At 40.9% G+C, this 17680-nt stretch overlaps 1 protein-coding gene across 1 annotated transcript in view; it reads left to right on the top strand.

Annotated features, from left to right (window-relative positions):
- Positions 1-584: 584 nt before the first annotated feature.
- Positions 585-17680, top strand: part of LOC142844301 (uncharacterized) — a 40281-nt gene continuing 23185 nt past the window's right edge. The window contains exons 1-7 of the mRNA XM_075962636.1: positions 585-674; positions 4965-5056; positions 7187-7300; positions 8771-8896; positions 11649-11774; positions 13723-13848; positions 15792-15917. Coding sequence (XP_075818751.1) covers positions 4967-5056; positions 7187-7300; positions 8771-8896; positions 11649-11774; positions 13723-13848; positions 15792-15917 — 708 coding nt within the window. The 5' untranslated portion in view covers positions 585-674; positions 4965-4966. The remainder of the gene's footprint in view (positions 675-4964; positions 5057-7186; positions 7301-8770; positions 8897-11648; positions 11775-13722; positions 13849-15791; positions 15918-17680) is intronic.

Below are 17680 nucleotides of genomic sequence, written 5' to 3'. Positions count from 1 at the left end.
TCCTTGATGCTTAGATGGCTTTTGGGAATCTGTTTCCCATGCTGGATTTCTTCAACCAGCCATGATGCAGATGGAGGAGCTCAGTCCTGCCTCAACTTGATGTGCCCTGCTTTGTTCAAGCCCATGGGGGCCTGCACTTTTCTGAATGGAGGCAGAGGAGGAGTGGATGGGGAAGGGGGGATGGGAGGAGGAAGGGACTTGATGCACAGGACAGAAGGAGAGGAGGGAGGGAAAACTGTAATTGATATGTAAAATAAATGGAAAAAATGTTAATTAAGTTTTAAAAAATTAACTAAAAAAAATGCTATCTTAGTTCCTTTCTTGTTGCTATGATAAAACACCAAGACCAAAGCGACTGATAGAAGAAAGAGTTTATTTGGATTTAGGGTTCCACAAGGTTAGGATATATAATGGTGGGTACAGCAAGCTGACAAAAAGCAGGAACAGGAAGCTGAGAGCTCAAATCTTAAACCATAATCATGAAGCTGAGAGAACTAGTGGGGACTGTCAGGAGGATTTTAATCTCGAAGCCTGCCCCAGTGACACACTTCTTCCAGTAAGGCTGTTCTGCTCACTATCTCAGTTACTTTTCAATTGCTGCAAGAGGACACTAGGACCGAGGCAACTGGAGGGTCCCTATTGCGAACAGCACTGAAATCTGTGGAGTCCTAAAGGTAAGGAAGATGTCTGTTCCAGCAGAGGATTCTGATTTTGTGTGACCCCTAAATAAATAACCGTCTATTTGTTAGTTCTGAGCTAGTGTGGGATTTCTTTTAAGTGTCCTTCCACATAACTGAGACCCTTTTCACATAAATTTTTGATTTTATACTCAGTTTATGTGGTAAAAGATTCATTCTGAGATAATATCTTCTCTCTACATTAAAATTCCTGTAGTGGAATGTTAGGGGGATAACATGACCAAAATGCAGGCAAGACTCAGATCTACATGATCCACATGTGCCTTCTGTAATTTCTCTTCAATCAAAGCCAATTCTCTCTTCCAGTTGACAATACCCTGGGTCTGTTTAAGTCATTGTCACCAGCTAAGGTTTTGTTTAAATTAATCAGGTCGTCAGGTTTTATTCCAATAGTGTGCCATAGAAGGAAAATGTCCCCTAGCAATCTTTGGAAGTCATTAAGAGTCTGCCAACAGTCTTTCCTAATTTGCACCTTCGGGGTTTTATTTTTTATAAACCTATTTTATAAGCTAAATAATTTAAGTTTATTATATTGCATTTAAATTAAAGATATTACACATAATACTGCTTCAAGGGACATTTAGTACCCCCTGTATATTATTCTGGGACGTGGACATACAACTGAGATCAAAAGAGACTTCTTATAATAAAGTGTGATAAGGCAATAAGATAGTTACGTTAGGTGGCAAAATAGATATAGTAAATACACAACTTTAAATAAGCAGCTGAGAGATGCCTCACTGAGCTACTATTTGAGCGTCGGGATTGTGTGGTCACTAGGATGAGACTGCAAATACAGTGGGCTAGCTGAGTGCTTGGTGTACAACGAGATTCCATAAATTCATAGTAACATTCTTACGAAGAATGTCTGAAATCATTAGGAGTTGGCTAGATTTCTGCACCCTCTGCCGGCCGGCCTTTTGGGGGGAAGGAGCACTTGATGAGTGCTCTCTGTCTCTTGTTGGAGCTCCTCACTGACTCTTCCCAGAGCCTGAGCCCTTTGATCTCTGTCTGCTTATCCCAGCTGAAGCACCACTTTCCAACTCTTGACTGTCTCTTAGATCACATCCTGAGCGATCCCAACAAAGGATGCCTTGTGAGGTCAGGTTGTAGTCCGACCCTTGCTAAATTGCTGTTGTCTTTTACTAGCCTCGTCTCTGGTTCTCCTTTTTTCATCGCAAAGTTAAAAAGCCATACTAAACCAAGTTTCAGGCTCTACTCCGGGTGGGTTCTCACACAGAACCCAATACTAGCAGCTGGTGCCCCTAGTCCAAAATCTCCTCAAAAGCCTGGCCCATAGTCTCTAGCACAAACAGCAGTAGGTAAGAAATTAGGGTAAACCTGAACTCCCAAACTATGCAGCAAACACCTGATGTTTTCAGAATACCCATCCTCTCTCCATAGCCCCGCCTTCTTGGATCTTCTCCTGGGTCACACCCCAACACATAATCATCTGCCATGCCTCTCCCCCTTAGAACCCCTTGGTTGTGTCTTTGTGGAAGTGGAAGGTTGTAGGGCATCAATTGGTGTCTGTCATTGTGATGCAATAGGTAACAAACAAGGCCTGCCTGGTCGCCAGGGTAATGGCGCTTTCACAGTTCCAAAGGCAGAAGCCTCAGTCTCGTCTTCCGACCCAGGGAGAGTGGTCGTGTTTCAGGGACGTGGAGGCGGAGGCGCTGAGTTTGGGATTCCAGAGTTGACGTGGCTTAGGTCGAGCGGTATTCCTGAGTTGACTTGGCTTAGGTCGAGCGGGGGGGGGGAGCCCGGCTTTGCCGGTGCCACCCACCTGCAGGTGAGTCTGGTGGGCAGGCCTCGCTGGGAGCCCCGCATAGGCCCACAGTGCACCGCTGGCCAGGGGACACTGGAGCTCAGCCGGCCGCCCCGCCCCTCGCAGCTCCGCCTCTGTCACCTGCCCATCCTAGGTGGCAGCCCAGTTGCTGCAGCCCTATGAGGCCCAGGAGCATTTAGACACCCTGGTGGCCAGCAGGGTCCTTTCTCCTTGGGAGAGGCTCAGAGGTGGGCGAGCCGGCCAGTCCTGCGTGTTACTAGGTGGGGTGTGTGACAAAGCCTGGCTTTAAGTCTAGAGACTCCTTTATAAATATGCTAATCACCCTCAGTGGAAAACCACACACTATATGCCTGAATCTCAACATCATATACCTTATGGAATGTACAGATATGTGTCAATAAAAATAAGAACTTAAGTTTCCTATGGGTGTCTCTAAACATAATTATATAACAGTTTCTGTTCATTTTTCTTTAGAAAACCACTTCTCATTGATAAAACACAGATATAGAAAGGCACACTATAAAACATATAGTTACTGTAACAGATATAACTTGGTTGTCCATTCTAGAAGCCCTTCTTTATTCTTTCCTTTTAGTTTTATTATCCTTTTGGGAATCTTGCCCTTTTCACTTGCTACGTCTTCCATCTTTTGCTTACAACGGTGTGTAGAGAGACATGGGTCCTGCGGCTGTGGAGTTGGACACTCCGCAGGAGTGCACATGGCTTATGTGGTTCAGTGTGTTCCTCTGTCCTCTGCGTTTCCTGCAGATGTAGCAGGATGGGTGGCCTGAGTTTCCATGCTTTGACAAGACTCTAGAAGGTGGTTATCTTCTTTCTTTGGGAAGTTCATAATGTCTGGACTTTACTTTATCAGCTATTGACTGATCGGTATCTAGATACCTTGATCAGGGCCTGAAAATGTTAGAATAGTTGTTTTTTTTTTTCTGAATAATTTTATGGGAAGGTAGTGCACACTTGTGTGTGCGTTCATGTTTGTGTGTGTGTGTGTGTGTGTGTGTGTGTGTATGTGCGTGCGTGTGTGCGTGCAGGCTAGAGGTCACCCCTGGGTCCCCTTAGGAATCCTCCACCCTTGCCCTTTTGAGACAGGGTCTCCCTGGGACCTGTGCTGGTCAGATAAGTGAGGATGGCTGTCCAGGGAGTCTCGAGGTCTTGCCTTCACATTTTTGGTTCTAGGATTCCAAGTGTGCTGCCAGACCTGGCAGTCTGTGAGCCATTCCCTCATCAGTGTGCTCGACACACTGATTAGTTAACAAACGCCAATTGGCTCTGCCCTTTGCTTGGTTTGTTGCACACCCGTGGCTACCATCTGTTTCCTCTTGAACGGACACTGCTGAAGCCAGATTTGGTGGTGGTCGTTGATTTTGACTGTTGCTACGTTAACCTGGGGGTTGACAGGAAACTTGATTGTGCAGGGACTTTTCTGTTGTTGGGGGGCGCTGTTTGTTCTGCTCAGGTTGCCCACAGGTCTTTGCTGTTCCTCTACTTGCTTTGCTCTTATCTGGGGATCTAAGAAGCACACACATGTTCCTTCTTCCCTGCCTATTGCCATCTTCTGAGTCCATCAGTTGGTTGTTTGCTTATTCCCAAGAGCGGCATGTAAAATTTAAAGACAGAATAATCATCTGATAAGTTATATTCTAGTATGAATTTCTTTAGAAGATTTATACAGATCTCTATGAAAGATTACTGATGGTGTTCATTTCCTTTATTAAAATTAATCTTCAATGGTTGGGGTGTGGATTAGCGGTTGAGTGTCTACACAGCATGCGCAGGCCCTGAATCCTCAGCATAGGGGCTTTGGGGGTGTAGCTTTTCTGAGCACAGCCTTTTCTTTATGGGTTTAATTTTCTGTTCACTGATTTCTGCTCTGGACTTTGTCTCCTGCTCTCTGCTTGTGTTGCCTTTTGTTTTCTAATTCTGCTCAGAACAAGCGGATACTGATTTCAGTCATTTACTACTGTAAATGTCTATACTCCACATTGAATAGTGACTCTCCACTGACACCACATGGTTTGTCAGGGAAACTACATGAAAGAACGGGCTTCGGGAACACATGAGAAGGGAAATTTTGATGAGTCTTGGGGTTTTATCGAAAATCAGAAAAGGATCAATGTGGGAGAAGGAAAACTTAAGATTTTTGTTTATCAATGAAAAAACATAGGGTATTAAAAGGCAGCCCTTAAGACATCCTTGACAATGATGTCCTTGCATTTAAAGATTGTGTTCTTGCATTTTATTATTCAAACTGATCCTAGTGATGGTGCGTGCAATAAGGCACCTGAGCAGGACAGGGTGTGGCACACAGCTGGCTGCACCCAGAATCCAGTGACAGTCCCTTCTCTCACACAGATGATATGGGTACTAATGTCTAGCTGCACCCATCTGCTTTACTTACTCCCCAGCAGCCTCTATCTGTTTTTACTGATTGTTGCGCTTTCTTTCTATTTCTCTTGCAGAGATGCTGAGGCTATTTTATGGTATAGGGAATGCAGTTTTACATGTGTCGGGCTATAATGCCGAGCAAGAGATGAAAGATCGTTTGGAAGCTGTGAGTAACTTTGTCCAGATCCAGATTAACAAGACCTCCGTTGTGTGTTCTTCTGAGGAGAATAACTTAAGCTAGAGGGATGTGAGCAGCCTCCCTCGTGCAGTAGAAGTGATGTTTAAGAAAACCACTGCCACTCTGTAAATGATCCTGTTAGTCCGAGAGCTGTGGGGAAAGAAACCAAGTGTAGATGAGCCGGGAAAGATGGGTCTCTGCTATCTACTTAGACAGTTTAGTATCAAACTGTCTTAAGAAGTTATTGTTAACCAGTGGTTGTGGCGCACGCCTTTAAACTCAGCACTCGAAAGGCAGAGGCAAGTAGATCTCTGTGAGTTCGAGGCCGGCCTGGTCTACTAGAGCTAGTTCCAGGACAGGAGCCAAAAGCTATGGAGGAAACCTTGTCTCGAAAATCCAAAAAAAAAAGAAAAAAAAAAGAGAGAGAGGGGGGGGGGAGATACAAAAAAGTTATTGTTAGCATCTTCCTTCTCCCCTTCCTCCTCCCTATCCTCCCCTTCCTCCTCCCTATCCTCCCTTTCCTCCTCCTTAGGGACATAACTCTTGTTCCACAGGAAAAGTGTAAAGAGTAAATTGGACTGGAGCACTATATTTGTTTATAAACCTCTGTTTATTTCTGTAAATTTGTCTGCCTTTCTTATAGTTTGCATTGTATTTTCCAACCCTTGAGGATTCAAAAGATGTCCATGAACTTTTTCAAAGACAAGTGGCAAGCCAAAGAGTTGAGGGCTTTTGTTTTGTTTAAGTAATTTTTGATAAATTATTTTAATTTAATTTAATTTGTTTGAGACAGGGTCTCGTGTATTCCAGGCTGGTCTCCAACTTGCTCTGTAGCTAGCCAAAGAATGACCTTGGACTCCTGATCTCTCAGCCTCTGCCTTCTGAGTGTTGGGTATCGCTGTAGAGAACGAACAGGAACCGTCAGGTATTGGGGGCGTGTGCAGTTTACCCTGATGTTGCTGTGCCCCTGTGGCTCACAGTGGTTGTAAGTCAGCCTCGACTCCCCCTGCCCCCTGTATTATATTGTCAGAAGTGTTCCTTCTGAGAGGAGTTTTTCAAGTTCTGAGCCACAGCCCTTGAGGGCACTTGTTACCTCCCAGTGCCCTGCTTAGCCTTGCCTTTCAGGGACATTGCTGTCCCTTGACTGCACTGGGGATGTGGCTCAGGAGAAGAGCACCTATGCAGTGTGGATAAGGCCCTAGGTTTAGCCCCTCCTACAGCAGGGCCACGAAAAGGAGGGGAATCTAATAGGGTTGTTTAACATCTCAAAGTTGGTTTTAAAGGCAAGTAATTTCTTTGTTTGAATTCTTTTCATCCTCTATGGTTCCTATGGCAACTCTCTTCCCCTGGCTATGGTGGCAGGCACTAACCTTTTCCTTTTCATGTTGAAGCTTTCAGACTTTCCATGAGTCATATTGTTAGATTTTTTTATTTTTTCCATTTTATACTCTGCATTTCACTCAGGCTTACTACTTTGCCCTCAGGCCTTAAACATGCCAGCATCTTATATCATCATTTCCTTTCCGTGTTCAATAAATGGTGTCCAGCCGTCCCAGTCCGCTCCAGCTGTCAGTCACAGCAGCCCTGTAACCACGGTGTGCCATGGTGTGCTTAGTGCAGCGTGCATGTGTGCATGTGTGTGCCTGGGGACATGGAGGACAGCAACAGAAAAGAGTATCAGAGACAAGATGAGGGTGTGTCAGATCTTTTGAAGATGGAATAACAGGTATTTGTGGCTTCTAGGATACAAACCCTAGTCACCATTGTTGTAGGACAAGCTTTCTTAAACTCAGCTATCTTCCCAGCCCAAAATTTATCCCTTTGTGTTAATTTTTTTTCTTGATTCTGTCGTTGCTGTTTGATTTTGTTGTGGTGGTTGGTTGGTTGGTTTTATTGGTTTTTGTTTGTTTGTTTGATACAGGGTCTTTCTGACTGTTCTGGGACTCTAAACCAGGATGGCTTCTAAGAGAGATCTTCCTGCTTCTCGCTCCTGAGTGCTTCTATCACTTTAATGAAGCTGTAATTCAATGTCTCTAAAAGGCAAACAGTGTAAAAAAGATAAAATATATATTGATTGTAACTCTTAAGTAAGTAACTTCAATCTGTTGCAATTTTCAGCATTATAAGAACTCAAAGGAGCTGAAAGAACTAAAACAAGTCGAGGAGAAGGAGGAATTGATTACACATTTGCAAGCCCAGCTTCACCAGGCACAGTCAGAACAAGCCGTGAAGGTAGGAGTGAGTCACCTCGGTATTATTATCTTAACAAATCATTACCAGCCAACGGATATCCACAACAAATGCCTCTTGTAAGACAATCAGTAGCAATCTTGTATCAGATGGTAGCTTCCTGCCTGACCTCAATCTCTCGCTTACTTCCACATCTACTAATTTATTAGAGTGTGCAAACGTGTATGGCATTCTCGGTTGGTATTTGCACATATTCAGTGTATTCTTCATATATGGATCGTGTGTTCTGAGAAACTCGTGAATTACATGATTCATAGCATTCGGTCAGCTCCGATGCTTTCATTTTCTCCTTGCAGGTTTCTGTTAACCTTTATTTTTGGTTGAGTATTTTTTTTAACCAATTTTGATTAATATTTTTTAGATTTCTCCTTTCTCTCATTTAACTCAAGGCATTCTGTTTTGTGTTTGGCTTTCTCTTCTGAAACGAGCTTTCTTTTATATCAACTTCATGAATTTTATTAATTTTTCAAATTTTCTAACTCTAATTTTCCTTTCATGTCCTCTTCTTACAGTGTCTTTCAGCATATTGTTCTGCTCCTTATTCTTTGTGATTTTTGTTGTTGATTTTGAAGGAAGGTCTCACAATGTAGCCCAGTTTTACCTTGAACTTGTGGCAGTCCTCCTGTCTCAGCATTTTGAGTGCTGGAATTATAGGCATGAGCCACCATGCCTGACTTTTGAATGATATTATGTAATGGTTCATGCATCTTTTGTGTGAAGATTTTTGCTTACATGTATGTATATGCACTACATACCCCCAGAGGTCAGACGAAGACATCAGATCCCCTGGAATTGGAGTTACAGATAGCGTGGGTGCTGGTACGGAACCTGGATCTTTTCATGTGAGCAGCAAGTGCTAGTAGCGACTGAAACATTGCTAAGCCTCTATCTATACAGATCGCATATGGGATTTTTTTCCTGTGGATGGCCTGCATTTACCCTTGATCAAAGAACAGGAAGGGTTGCATCTCTTCTAATACTAGCTGCCACCTATTCCTGCAAATACCTCTTGGTTACCTTGGATTTTTTCCCTATTCCAAAGGAACATCAGATGTAGCTCTATTGCTGTCTTTTTTATCATTACTTTACAGTCTCTAATGCCAAGAAAATCCCAATTTTCATGGTTTGCCCTTAGCTTCTTTAGTCCACGGTTTGTAGAATAGATACCTACATATTGTTACTGTTGTCCATGTTTTTCTGCTCAGTATCTGAATGGTCTGCCTCTTTGCTGCGTTAGCTTTCAAAGAAATTGAAAAGCGTATTGCTATTGCTTCTGTCTTCTTCTGAAAAGTTTTGGAAATTGAATGATATTTTATAAATTAGCAAATAAAATTCGTTGTCCATTAAAGTTGAAATTACAAAAAAATAGGGTAGGTATTCAAGGCAAATGAGAAAGTCAGAAGAACTAAAAGTTGCCAATCCCATTGCTTAAGTAAATATTTTCTCCTTCAGTTGGATGAGGAATCGGCTGCGATGGAGGAGTTTGTATTGATGAAGCAGCAGCTTCAAGAAAATAAAGAAATCATTTGCACTTTGCGGACTGAGCTCAGGCAGAAAGAGGAAGAGCAAGCTGCACAGGTAGGATGATGGCGCCTCCATTAGGATAGAATCCATGAGGCCCTCAATGGTGCAAGGGGCAAGTCAATCCCGGCAGTCACTTGAAAAGCATGGTAGATGAAAGTATGGTACCTAGGATATTAAAGCCAAGCTTAGGCGGGTGTGGCAGAAGAAGCTACAAGTACGGTAAGTGGTTCATATTTCAGTAGGAAACACCAGAACCCCTCAAAAATGCCATTAAGGTTGGTGAACTTGCCATAGCTTTATGGTGGCTGTTTTTATTCCTTAGGTCAAGATACTCCATTTTAATAACACACAGAGATTCTGTATCTCAGGAACGGGCTCGTGGCGGAACTCAAAGGAAACGGATAGATACAACAAAAGAAATCAAATCATTACCTCCATTCTTTTCTGATTAAAATCTTGTTAGGAAGATATATCTTAGCCTTAAAGCTACTTACTGAACATAGACTAAAGAAGTGGAGGGTATGAGGCTCATTGCTAATGACTCTAGTATGCAGCTTTCTTCTTCATGGTCATTCTGAAGCCAGAGCCAGAGCAGTAGTGCTCTCCTGTCAGTCTGTCACTCCCTGCCTGCCCATCCCGCTCTCCCTTGCTTCCTGGTCTACTCATTTATTAGAGTTTGCATGTGTGTGTGTGACGGTCTTGATATTTGCACATATTCAGTGTATTTTTCCTGTATGGGTCGTGTGTTTTCAGAAACTCTTGAATTACATGATGCATAGCATTCGGTCAGCTCCGATGCTTTCATTTTTTTCCTTGCAGGTTTCTGTTAACCTTTATGTTTGGTTGTGTATTTTTTTTCCCAATTTTGATTAATATTTTTTTGATTTATCCGTTTTCTTATTTAACTCAAGGCATTCTGTTTTGTGTTTGGCTTCCTCTTCTGAAAGGAGTTTTCTTTTCTATCAACCTCATGAATTTTATTACTTTTTAAAACTATTCTAATGCTTATGTTCCTTTCATGTCCTCTTCATTTTTGTTAATCATGGTTAACTATGAAATAAGTTACAGTGTCTATCAGCATATTGTTCTGCTTTGTATTCTTCGTGATTTTTGTTGTTGTTTTTGAAGGAAGGTCTCACAATGTAGCGCAGTTTTACCTTGAACTTGTGGCAGTCCTCCTGTCTCAGCCTTGTTGTAGTCGGAGTGGCGGGCTGAGTCCCCGCACCCGGCCGCCTGAACGGCTAGCTTTTCCCGAAATAATTACACGGAAACTGTATTCTTTTAAACACTGCCTGACCCATTAGTTTCAGTTTCTTATTGGCTAGCTTTTACATATTGATCTAACCCATTTCTATTAATCTGTGTAGCCCACAAGCTGGCTTACCAGGAATGATCTTAACCTGCGTCTGTCTGGAGTGGGAGAACCATGGCGACTCCTTGACTCAGCTTCTTTCTCCCAGCATTCCATTCTGTTTACTCCGCCTACCTAAGGGTTGGCCTATCAAATGGGTCTAGGCAGTTTCTTTATTAATAAGAAATCACTCCCACATCATTTCCCCTTTTTCTGTTTAAACAAAAAAGAAAGGCTTTAACTTTAACATAATAAAATTACATATAGCAAAACAGTTATTAAGCAAGAATCACAGTTACAATATTTATATCTATTTTATCTTTTATCATAACAATGGAAAACTATAACTATTCTTTTAAACACTGCCTGACCCATTAGTTTCAGTTTCTTATTGGCTAGCTTTTACATATTGATCTAACCCATTTCTATTAATCTGTGTAGCCCACAAGCTGGCTTACCAGGAATGATCTTAACCTGCGTCTGTCTGGAGTGGGAGAACCATGGCGACTCCTTGACTCAGCTTCTTTCTCCCAGCATTCCATTCTGTTTACTCCGCCTACCTAAGGGTTGGCCTATCAAATGGGTCTAGGCAGTTTCTTTATTAATAAGAAATCACTCCCACATCACAGCCTCTTGAGTGCTGGAATTATAGGCATGAGCCACCATGCCTGACTTTTGAATGGTATTATGTAATTGTTCATGCATCTTTTCTGTGAATGTTTTTGCTTACATGTATGTATATGCACTACATACCCCAAGAGATGAGACGAGGACATCAGATCCCCTGGAACTGGAGTTACAGATAGTGTGGGTGCTGTGATGGAACCTGGATCTTTTCACAAGAGTAGCAAGTGCTAGTTGCCACTGAACCATTGCTAAGCCTCTATACAAATCGCATTTGGGTTTTTTTTTTCCTGTGGATGGCTTGCATTTAGCCATGATCAAAGAACGGGAAGTGTTGCATCTCTTCTAATACTAGTTGCCACCTATTCCTGCAAATACTTCTTGGTTACCTTGGATTTTTCCCTATTCCACAGGAACATCAGATGTAGCTCTATTGCTGTCTTATTTTTATCATTATTATTTTATAGTCTCTAATGCCAAGAAAATCCCAATTTTTATTGTTTGCCCTTAACTTGTTTAGTGCAAGGTTTTTAGGATAGTTTTTACATATTGTTACTGTTTTCCATGTTTTTCTGCTCACTGTCTATTTGGTCTGTCTCTTTGCTATGTTAGCTTTCAAAGAAATTGAACAGCGTATTGCTATTGCTTCTGTCTTCTTCTGAAAAGTTCTGGTAATTCAATGATACTTTATAAATTAGCAAGTAAAATTCTTTTTGCATTATTAAAGTGGAAATTAGAAAAAAATAGGGTAGATATTCAAGGCAAATGAGAAAGTCAAAAGAACTAAAAGTTGCCAATCACATTGCTTAACTAAATATTTTTCTTCTTCAGTTGCATGAGAAATCGGCTACGATGGATGAGTTTGTCTTGATGAAGCAGCAGCTTCAAGAAAATAAAGAACTCATTAGTATTTTGCTGACTGAGCTCAGGAGGAAACAGGAAGAGCTAGATGCGCAGGTAGGATGATGGCGCCTCCATTAGGATAGTATACATGGGGTCAAGAATGGTGCAGGTGGCAAGTCAATCCCGGCAGTCCCTTGAAAAGCTTGGGAGATGAAAGTATGGTAGCTAGGATATTAAAACCAAGCCTAGGAGGGTGTGGCAGAAGAAGCCACAAGTATGGTAAGTGGTTCATATCTTAGTATGAAACATCAGAACCCCTCAAAAATGCCATTAAGGTTGGTGAACTTGCCATAGCTTTATGGTGGCTGTTTTAATTCCTTAGGTCAAGATACTCCATTTTAATAGCACACAGAGATTCTGTAGCTCAGGAAAGGGCTCATGGCGGAACTCAAAGGAAATGGATAGATACAACAAAAGAAATCAAATCATTGCCTCCATTCTTTTCTGATTAAAATCTTGTTAGGAAGATATATCTTAGCCTTAAAGCTACTTACTGAACATAGGCTAAAGAATTGGAGGGTATGAGGCTCATTGCTAATGACTCTAGTATACAGCGTTCTTCATGGTCATTCTGAAGCCAGAGCCAGATCAGTAGTGCTCTTCTCAGTCTGTCCCACCCTGCCTGCCCCTCCCGCTCTCCCTTGCTTCCTGGTTACTCATTTATTAGAGTTTGTATGTGTGTGTGTGACGGTCTTGATATTTGCACATATTCAGTGTATTTTTCGTGTATGGATCGTGTGTTTTCAGAAACTCTTGAATTACATGATGCATAGCATTCGGTCAGCTCCGATGCTTTCATTTTTTTCCTTGCAAGTTTCTCTTGACCTTTATTTTTGGTTGTGTAATTTTTTTCCCAATTTTGATTAATATTTTTTTGATTTATTATTTTTCTTATTTAACTCAAGGCATTCTGTTTTGTGTATGGCTTCCTCTTCTGAAACGAGTTTTCTTTTCTATCAACCTCATGAATTTTATTACTTTTTAAAACTATTCTAATGCTTATGTTCCTTTCATGTCCTCGTCATTTTTGTTAATCATGGTTAACTATGAAATAAGTTACAGTGTCTATCAGCATATTGTTCTGCTTTGTATTCTTCGTGATTTTTGTTGTTTTTGAAGGAAGGTCTCACAATGTAGCCCAGTTTTACCTTGAACTTGTGGCAGTCCTCCTGTCTCAGCCTCTTTGTGCTGGAATTATAGGCATGAGCCACCATGCCTGACTTTTGAATGATATTATGTAATTGTTCATGCATCTTTTGTGTGAATGTTTTTGCTTACATGTATGTATATGCACTACATACCCCAAGAGGTGAGACGAGGACATCAGATCCCCTGGAACTGGAGTTACAGATAGCGTGGGTGCTGTGATGGAACCTGGATCTTTTCACAAGAGTGGCAAGTGCTAGTTGCCACTGAACCATTGCTAAACCTCTATACAGATCGCATTTGGGTTTTTTTTTCCTGTGGATGGCCTGCATTTAGCCATGATCAAAGAACGGGAAGTGTTGCATCTCTTCTAATACTAGTTGCCACCTATTCCTGCAAATACTTCTTGGTTACCTTGGATTTTTCCCTATTTCACAGGAACATCAGATGTAGCTCTATTGCTGTCTTTTTTTTTATCATTATTATTTTATAGTCTCTAATGCCAAGAAAATCCCAATTTTTATTGTTTGCCCTTAACTTGTTTAGTGCAAGGTTTTTAGGATAGTTTTTACATATTGTTACTGTTTTCCATGTTTTTCTGCTCACTGTCTATTTGGTCTGTCTCTTTGCTATGTTAGCTTTCAAAGAAATTGAAAAGCGTATTGCTATTGCTTCTGTCTTCTTCTGAAAAGTTTTGGCGAGTCAATGATACTTTATAAATTAGCAAATAAAATTCTTTTTGCATTATTAAAGTGGAAATTAGAAATAATAGGGTAGGTATTCAAGGCAAATGAGAAAGTCAAAAGAACTAAAAGTTGCCAACCACATTGTTTAAGTAAATATTTTTCCCCTTCAGTTGCATGAGAAATCTGCTGCGATGGAGGAGTGTGTCTTGATGAAGCAGCAGCTTCAAGAAAATAAAGAACTCATTAGTATTTTGATGACTGAGCTCAGGAGGAAACAGGAAGAGCAAGCTGCGCAGGTAGGATGATGGCGCCTCCATTAGGACAGTATCCATGGGGTCCAGAATGTTGCAGGTGGCAAGTCAATCCCGGCAGACACTTGAAAACCTTGGTAGATGATAGTATGGTAGCTAGGATATTAAAGCCAAGCCTAGGAGGGTGTGGCAGAAGAAGCCACAAGTATGGTAAGTGGTTCATATCTTAGTAGGAAACATCAGAACCCCTCAAAAATGCCTTAGGTTGGTGAACTTGCCATAGCTTTATGATGACTGTTTTTATTCCTTGAGTCAAGATACTCCAATTTAAACGCACACAGAGATTCTGTATCTCAGGAACGGGCTCATGGCGGAACTCAAAGGAAAAGGATATATACAACAAAAGAAATCAAATCATTGCCTCCATTCTTTTCTGATTAAAATCTTGTTAGGAAGATATATCTTAGGCTTAAAGCCACTTACTGAACATAGACTAAAGAAGTGGAGAGGGTATGAGGCTCATTGCTAATGACTCTAGTATGCAGCGTTCTTCTTCATGGTCATTCTGAAGCCAGAGCCAGACCATTAGTGCTCTCCTGTCAGTCTGTCCCTCCCTGCCTGACCCCCCACTTGCTTCCTGGTCTACTCATTTATTAGAGTTTGCATGTGTGTGTGTGACGGTCTTGATATTTGCACATATTCAGTGTATTTTTCCTGTATGGACCGTGTGTTTTCAGAAACTCTTGAATTACATGATGCATAGCATTCGGTCAGCTCCGATGCTTTCATTTTTTTCCTTGCAAGTTTCTCTTGACCTTTATTTTTGGTTGTGTTTTTTTTTCCCAATTTTGATTAATATTTTTTTGATTTATTATTTTTCTTATTTAACTCAAGGCATTCTGTTTTGTGTATGGCTTCCTCTTCTGAAACGAGTTTTCTTTTCTATCAACCTCATGAATTTTATTACTTTTTAAAACTATTCTAATGCTTATGTTCCTTTCATGTCCTCGTCATTTTTGTTAATCATGGTTAACTATGAAATAAGTTACAGTGTCTATCAGCATATTGTTCTGCTTTGTATTCTTCGTGATTTTTGTTGTTTTTGAAGGAAGGTCTCACAATGTAGCCCAGTTTTACCTTGAACTTGTGGCAGTCCTCCTGTCTCAGCCTCTTTGTGCTGGAATTATAGGCATGAGCCACCATGCCTGACTTTTGAATGATATTATGTAATTGTTCATGCATCTTTTGTGTGAATGTTTTTGCTTACATGTATGTATATGCACTACATACCCCAAGAGGTGAGACGAGGACATCAGATCCCCTGGAACTGGAGTTACAGATTGTGTGGGTGCTGTGATGGAACCTGGATCTTTTCACAAGAGTGGCAAGTGCTAGTTGCCACTGAACCATTGCTAAGCCTCTATACAGATTGCATTTGGGGTTTTTTCCTGTGGATGGCCTGCATTTACCCATGATCAAAGAACGGGAAGGGTTGCATCTCTTCTAATACTAGCTGCCACCTATTCCTGCAAATACTTCTTGGTTACCTTGGATTTTTCCCTATTTCACAGGAACATCAGATGTAGCTCTATTGCTGTCTTTTTTTTTATCATTATTATTTTATAGTCTCTAATGCCAAGAAAATCCCAATTTTTATTGTTTGCCCTTAACTTGTTTAGTGCAAGGTTTTTAGGATAGTTTTTACATATTGTTACTGTTTTCCATGTTTTTCTGCTCACTGTCTATTTGGTCTGTCTCTTTGCTATGTTAGCTTTCAAAGAAATTGAAAAGCGTATTGCTATTGCTTCTGTCTTCTTCTGAAAAGTTTTGGCGAGTCAATGATACTTTATAAATTAGCAAATAAAATTCTTTTTGCATTATTAAAGTGGAAATTAGAAATAATAGGGTAGGTATTCAAGGCAAATGAGAAAGTCAAAAGAACTAAAAGTTGCCAACCACATTTTTAAGTAAATATTTTTCCCCTTCAGTTGCATGAGAAATCTGCTGCGATGGAGGAGTGTGTCTTGATGAAGCAGCAGCTTCAAGAAAATAAAGAACTCATTAGTATTTTGATGACTGAGCTCAGGAGGAAACAGGAAGAGCAAGCTGCGCAGGTAGGATGATGGCGCCTCCATTAGGACAGTATCCATGGGGTCCAGAATGTTGCAGGTGGCAAGTCAATCCCGGCAGACACTTGAAAACCTTGGTAGATGATAGTATGGTAGCTAGGATATTAAAGCCAAGCCTAGGAGGGTGTGGCAGAAGAAGCCACAAGTATGGTAAGTGGTTCATATCTTAGTAGGAAACATCAGAACCCCTCAAAAATGCCTTAGGTTGGTGAACTTGCCATAGCTTTATGATGACTGTTTTTATTCCTTGAGTCAAGATACTCCAATTTAAACGCACACAGAGATTCTGTATCTCAGGAACGGGCTCATGGCGGAACTCAAAGGAAAAGGATATATACAACAAAAGAAATCAAATCATTGCCTCCATTCTTTTCTGATTAAAATCTTGTTAGGAAGATATATCTTAGGCTTAAAGCCACTTACTGAACATAGACTAAAGAAGTGGAGAGGGTATGAGGCTCATTGCTAATGACTCTAGTATGCAGCGTTCTTCTTCATGGTCATTCTGAAGCCAGAGCCAGACCATTAGTGCTCTCCTGTCAGTCTGTCCCTCCCTGCCTGCCCCCCCACTTGCTTCCTGGTCTACTCATTTATTAGAGTTTGCATGTGTGTGTGTGACGGTCTTGATATTTGCACATATTCAGTGTATTTTTCCTGTATGGACCGTGTGTTTTCAGAAACTCTTGAATTACATGATGCATAGCATTCGGTCAGCTCCGATGCTTTCATTTTTTTCCTTGCAAGTTTCTCTTGACCTTTATTTTTGGTTGTGTTTTTTTTTCCCAATTTTGATTAATATTTTTTTGATTTATTATTTTTCTTATTTAACTCAAGGCATTCTGTTTTGTGTTGGGCTTTTTCTTCTGAAACGAGTTTTCTTTTTCATCAACTTCATGAATTTTATTAATTTTCCAAACTTTTCTAACTCTATCGTTCCTTCATGTCCTCTTCATTTTTCTTAAACATGTTTAACGATGAAATAAGTTACAGTGTTTTTCAGCATATTTTTCTGCTCCTTATTCCTCGTGATTTTTGTTGTTGTTTTTGAAGGAAGGTCTCACAATGTAGCCCAGTTTTACCTTGAACTTGTGGCAGTCCTCCTGTCTCAGCCTCTTGAGTGCTGGAATTATAGGCATGAGCCACCATGCCTGACTTTTGAATGGTATTATGTAATTGTTCATGCATCTTTTGTGTGAATGTTTTTGCTTACATGTATGTATATGCACTACATAACCCCAGAGGTCAGACGAGGACATCAGATCCCCTGCAACTGGAGTTACAGATAGCGTGGGTGCTGTGATGGAACCTGGATCTTTTCACAAGAGTAGCAAGTGCTAGTTGCCACTGAACCATTGCTAAACCTCTATACAGATCGCATTTGGGTTTTTTTTTTCCTGTGGATGGCCTGCATTTAGCCATGATCAAAGACCGGGAAGTGTTGCATCTCTTCTAATACTAGCTGCCACCTATTCCTACAAATTCTTCTTGGTTACCTTGGATTTTTCCCTATTCCACAGGAACATCAGATGTAGCTCTATTGCTGTCTTTTTTTGTATCATTATTATTTTATAGTCTCTAATGCCAAGAAAATCCCAATTTTTATTGTTTGCCCTTAACTTGTTTAGTGCAAGGTTTTTAGGATAGATTTTACATATTGTTACTGTTTTCCATGTTTTTCTGCTCACTGTCTATTTGGTCTGTCTCTTTGCTATGTTAGCTTTCAAAGAAATTGAAAAGCGTATTGCTAT

This window comes from Microtus pennsylvanicus, chromosome 2 (assembly GCF_037038515.1).
Source record: "Microtus pennsylvanicus isolate mMicPen1 chromosome 2, mMicPen1.hap1, whole genome shotgun sequence".
Lineage (NCBI taxonomy): Eukaryota > Metazoa > Chordata > Mammalia > Rodentia > Cricetidae > Microtus > Microtus pennsylvanicus.
Note: the sequence above shows the minus strand (reverse complement) of the source record. Positions and strands in the feature narration are given on the sequence as shown.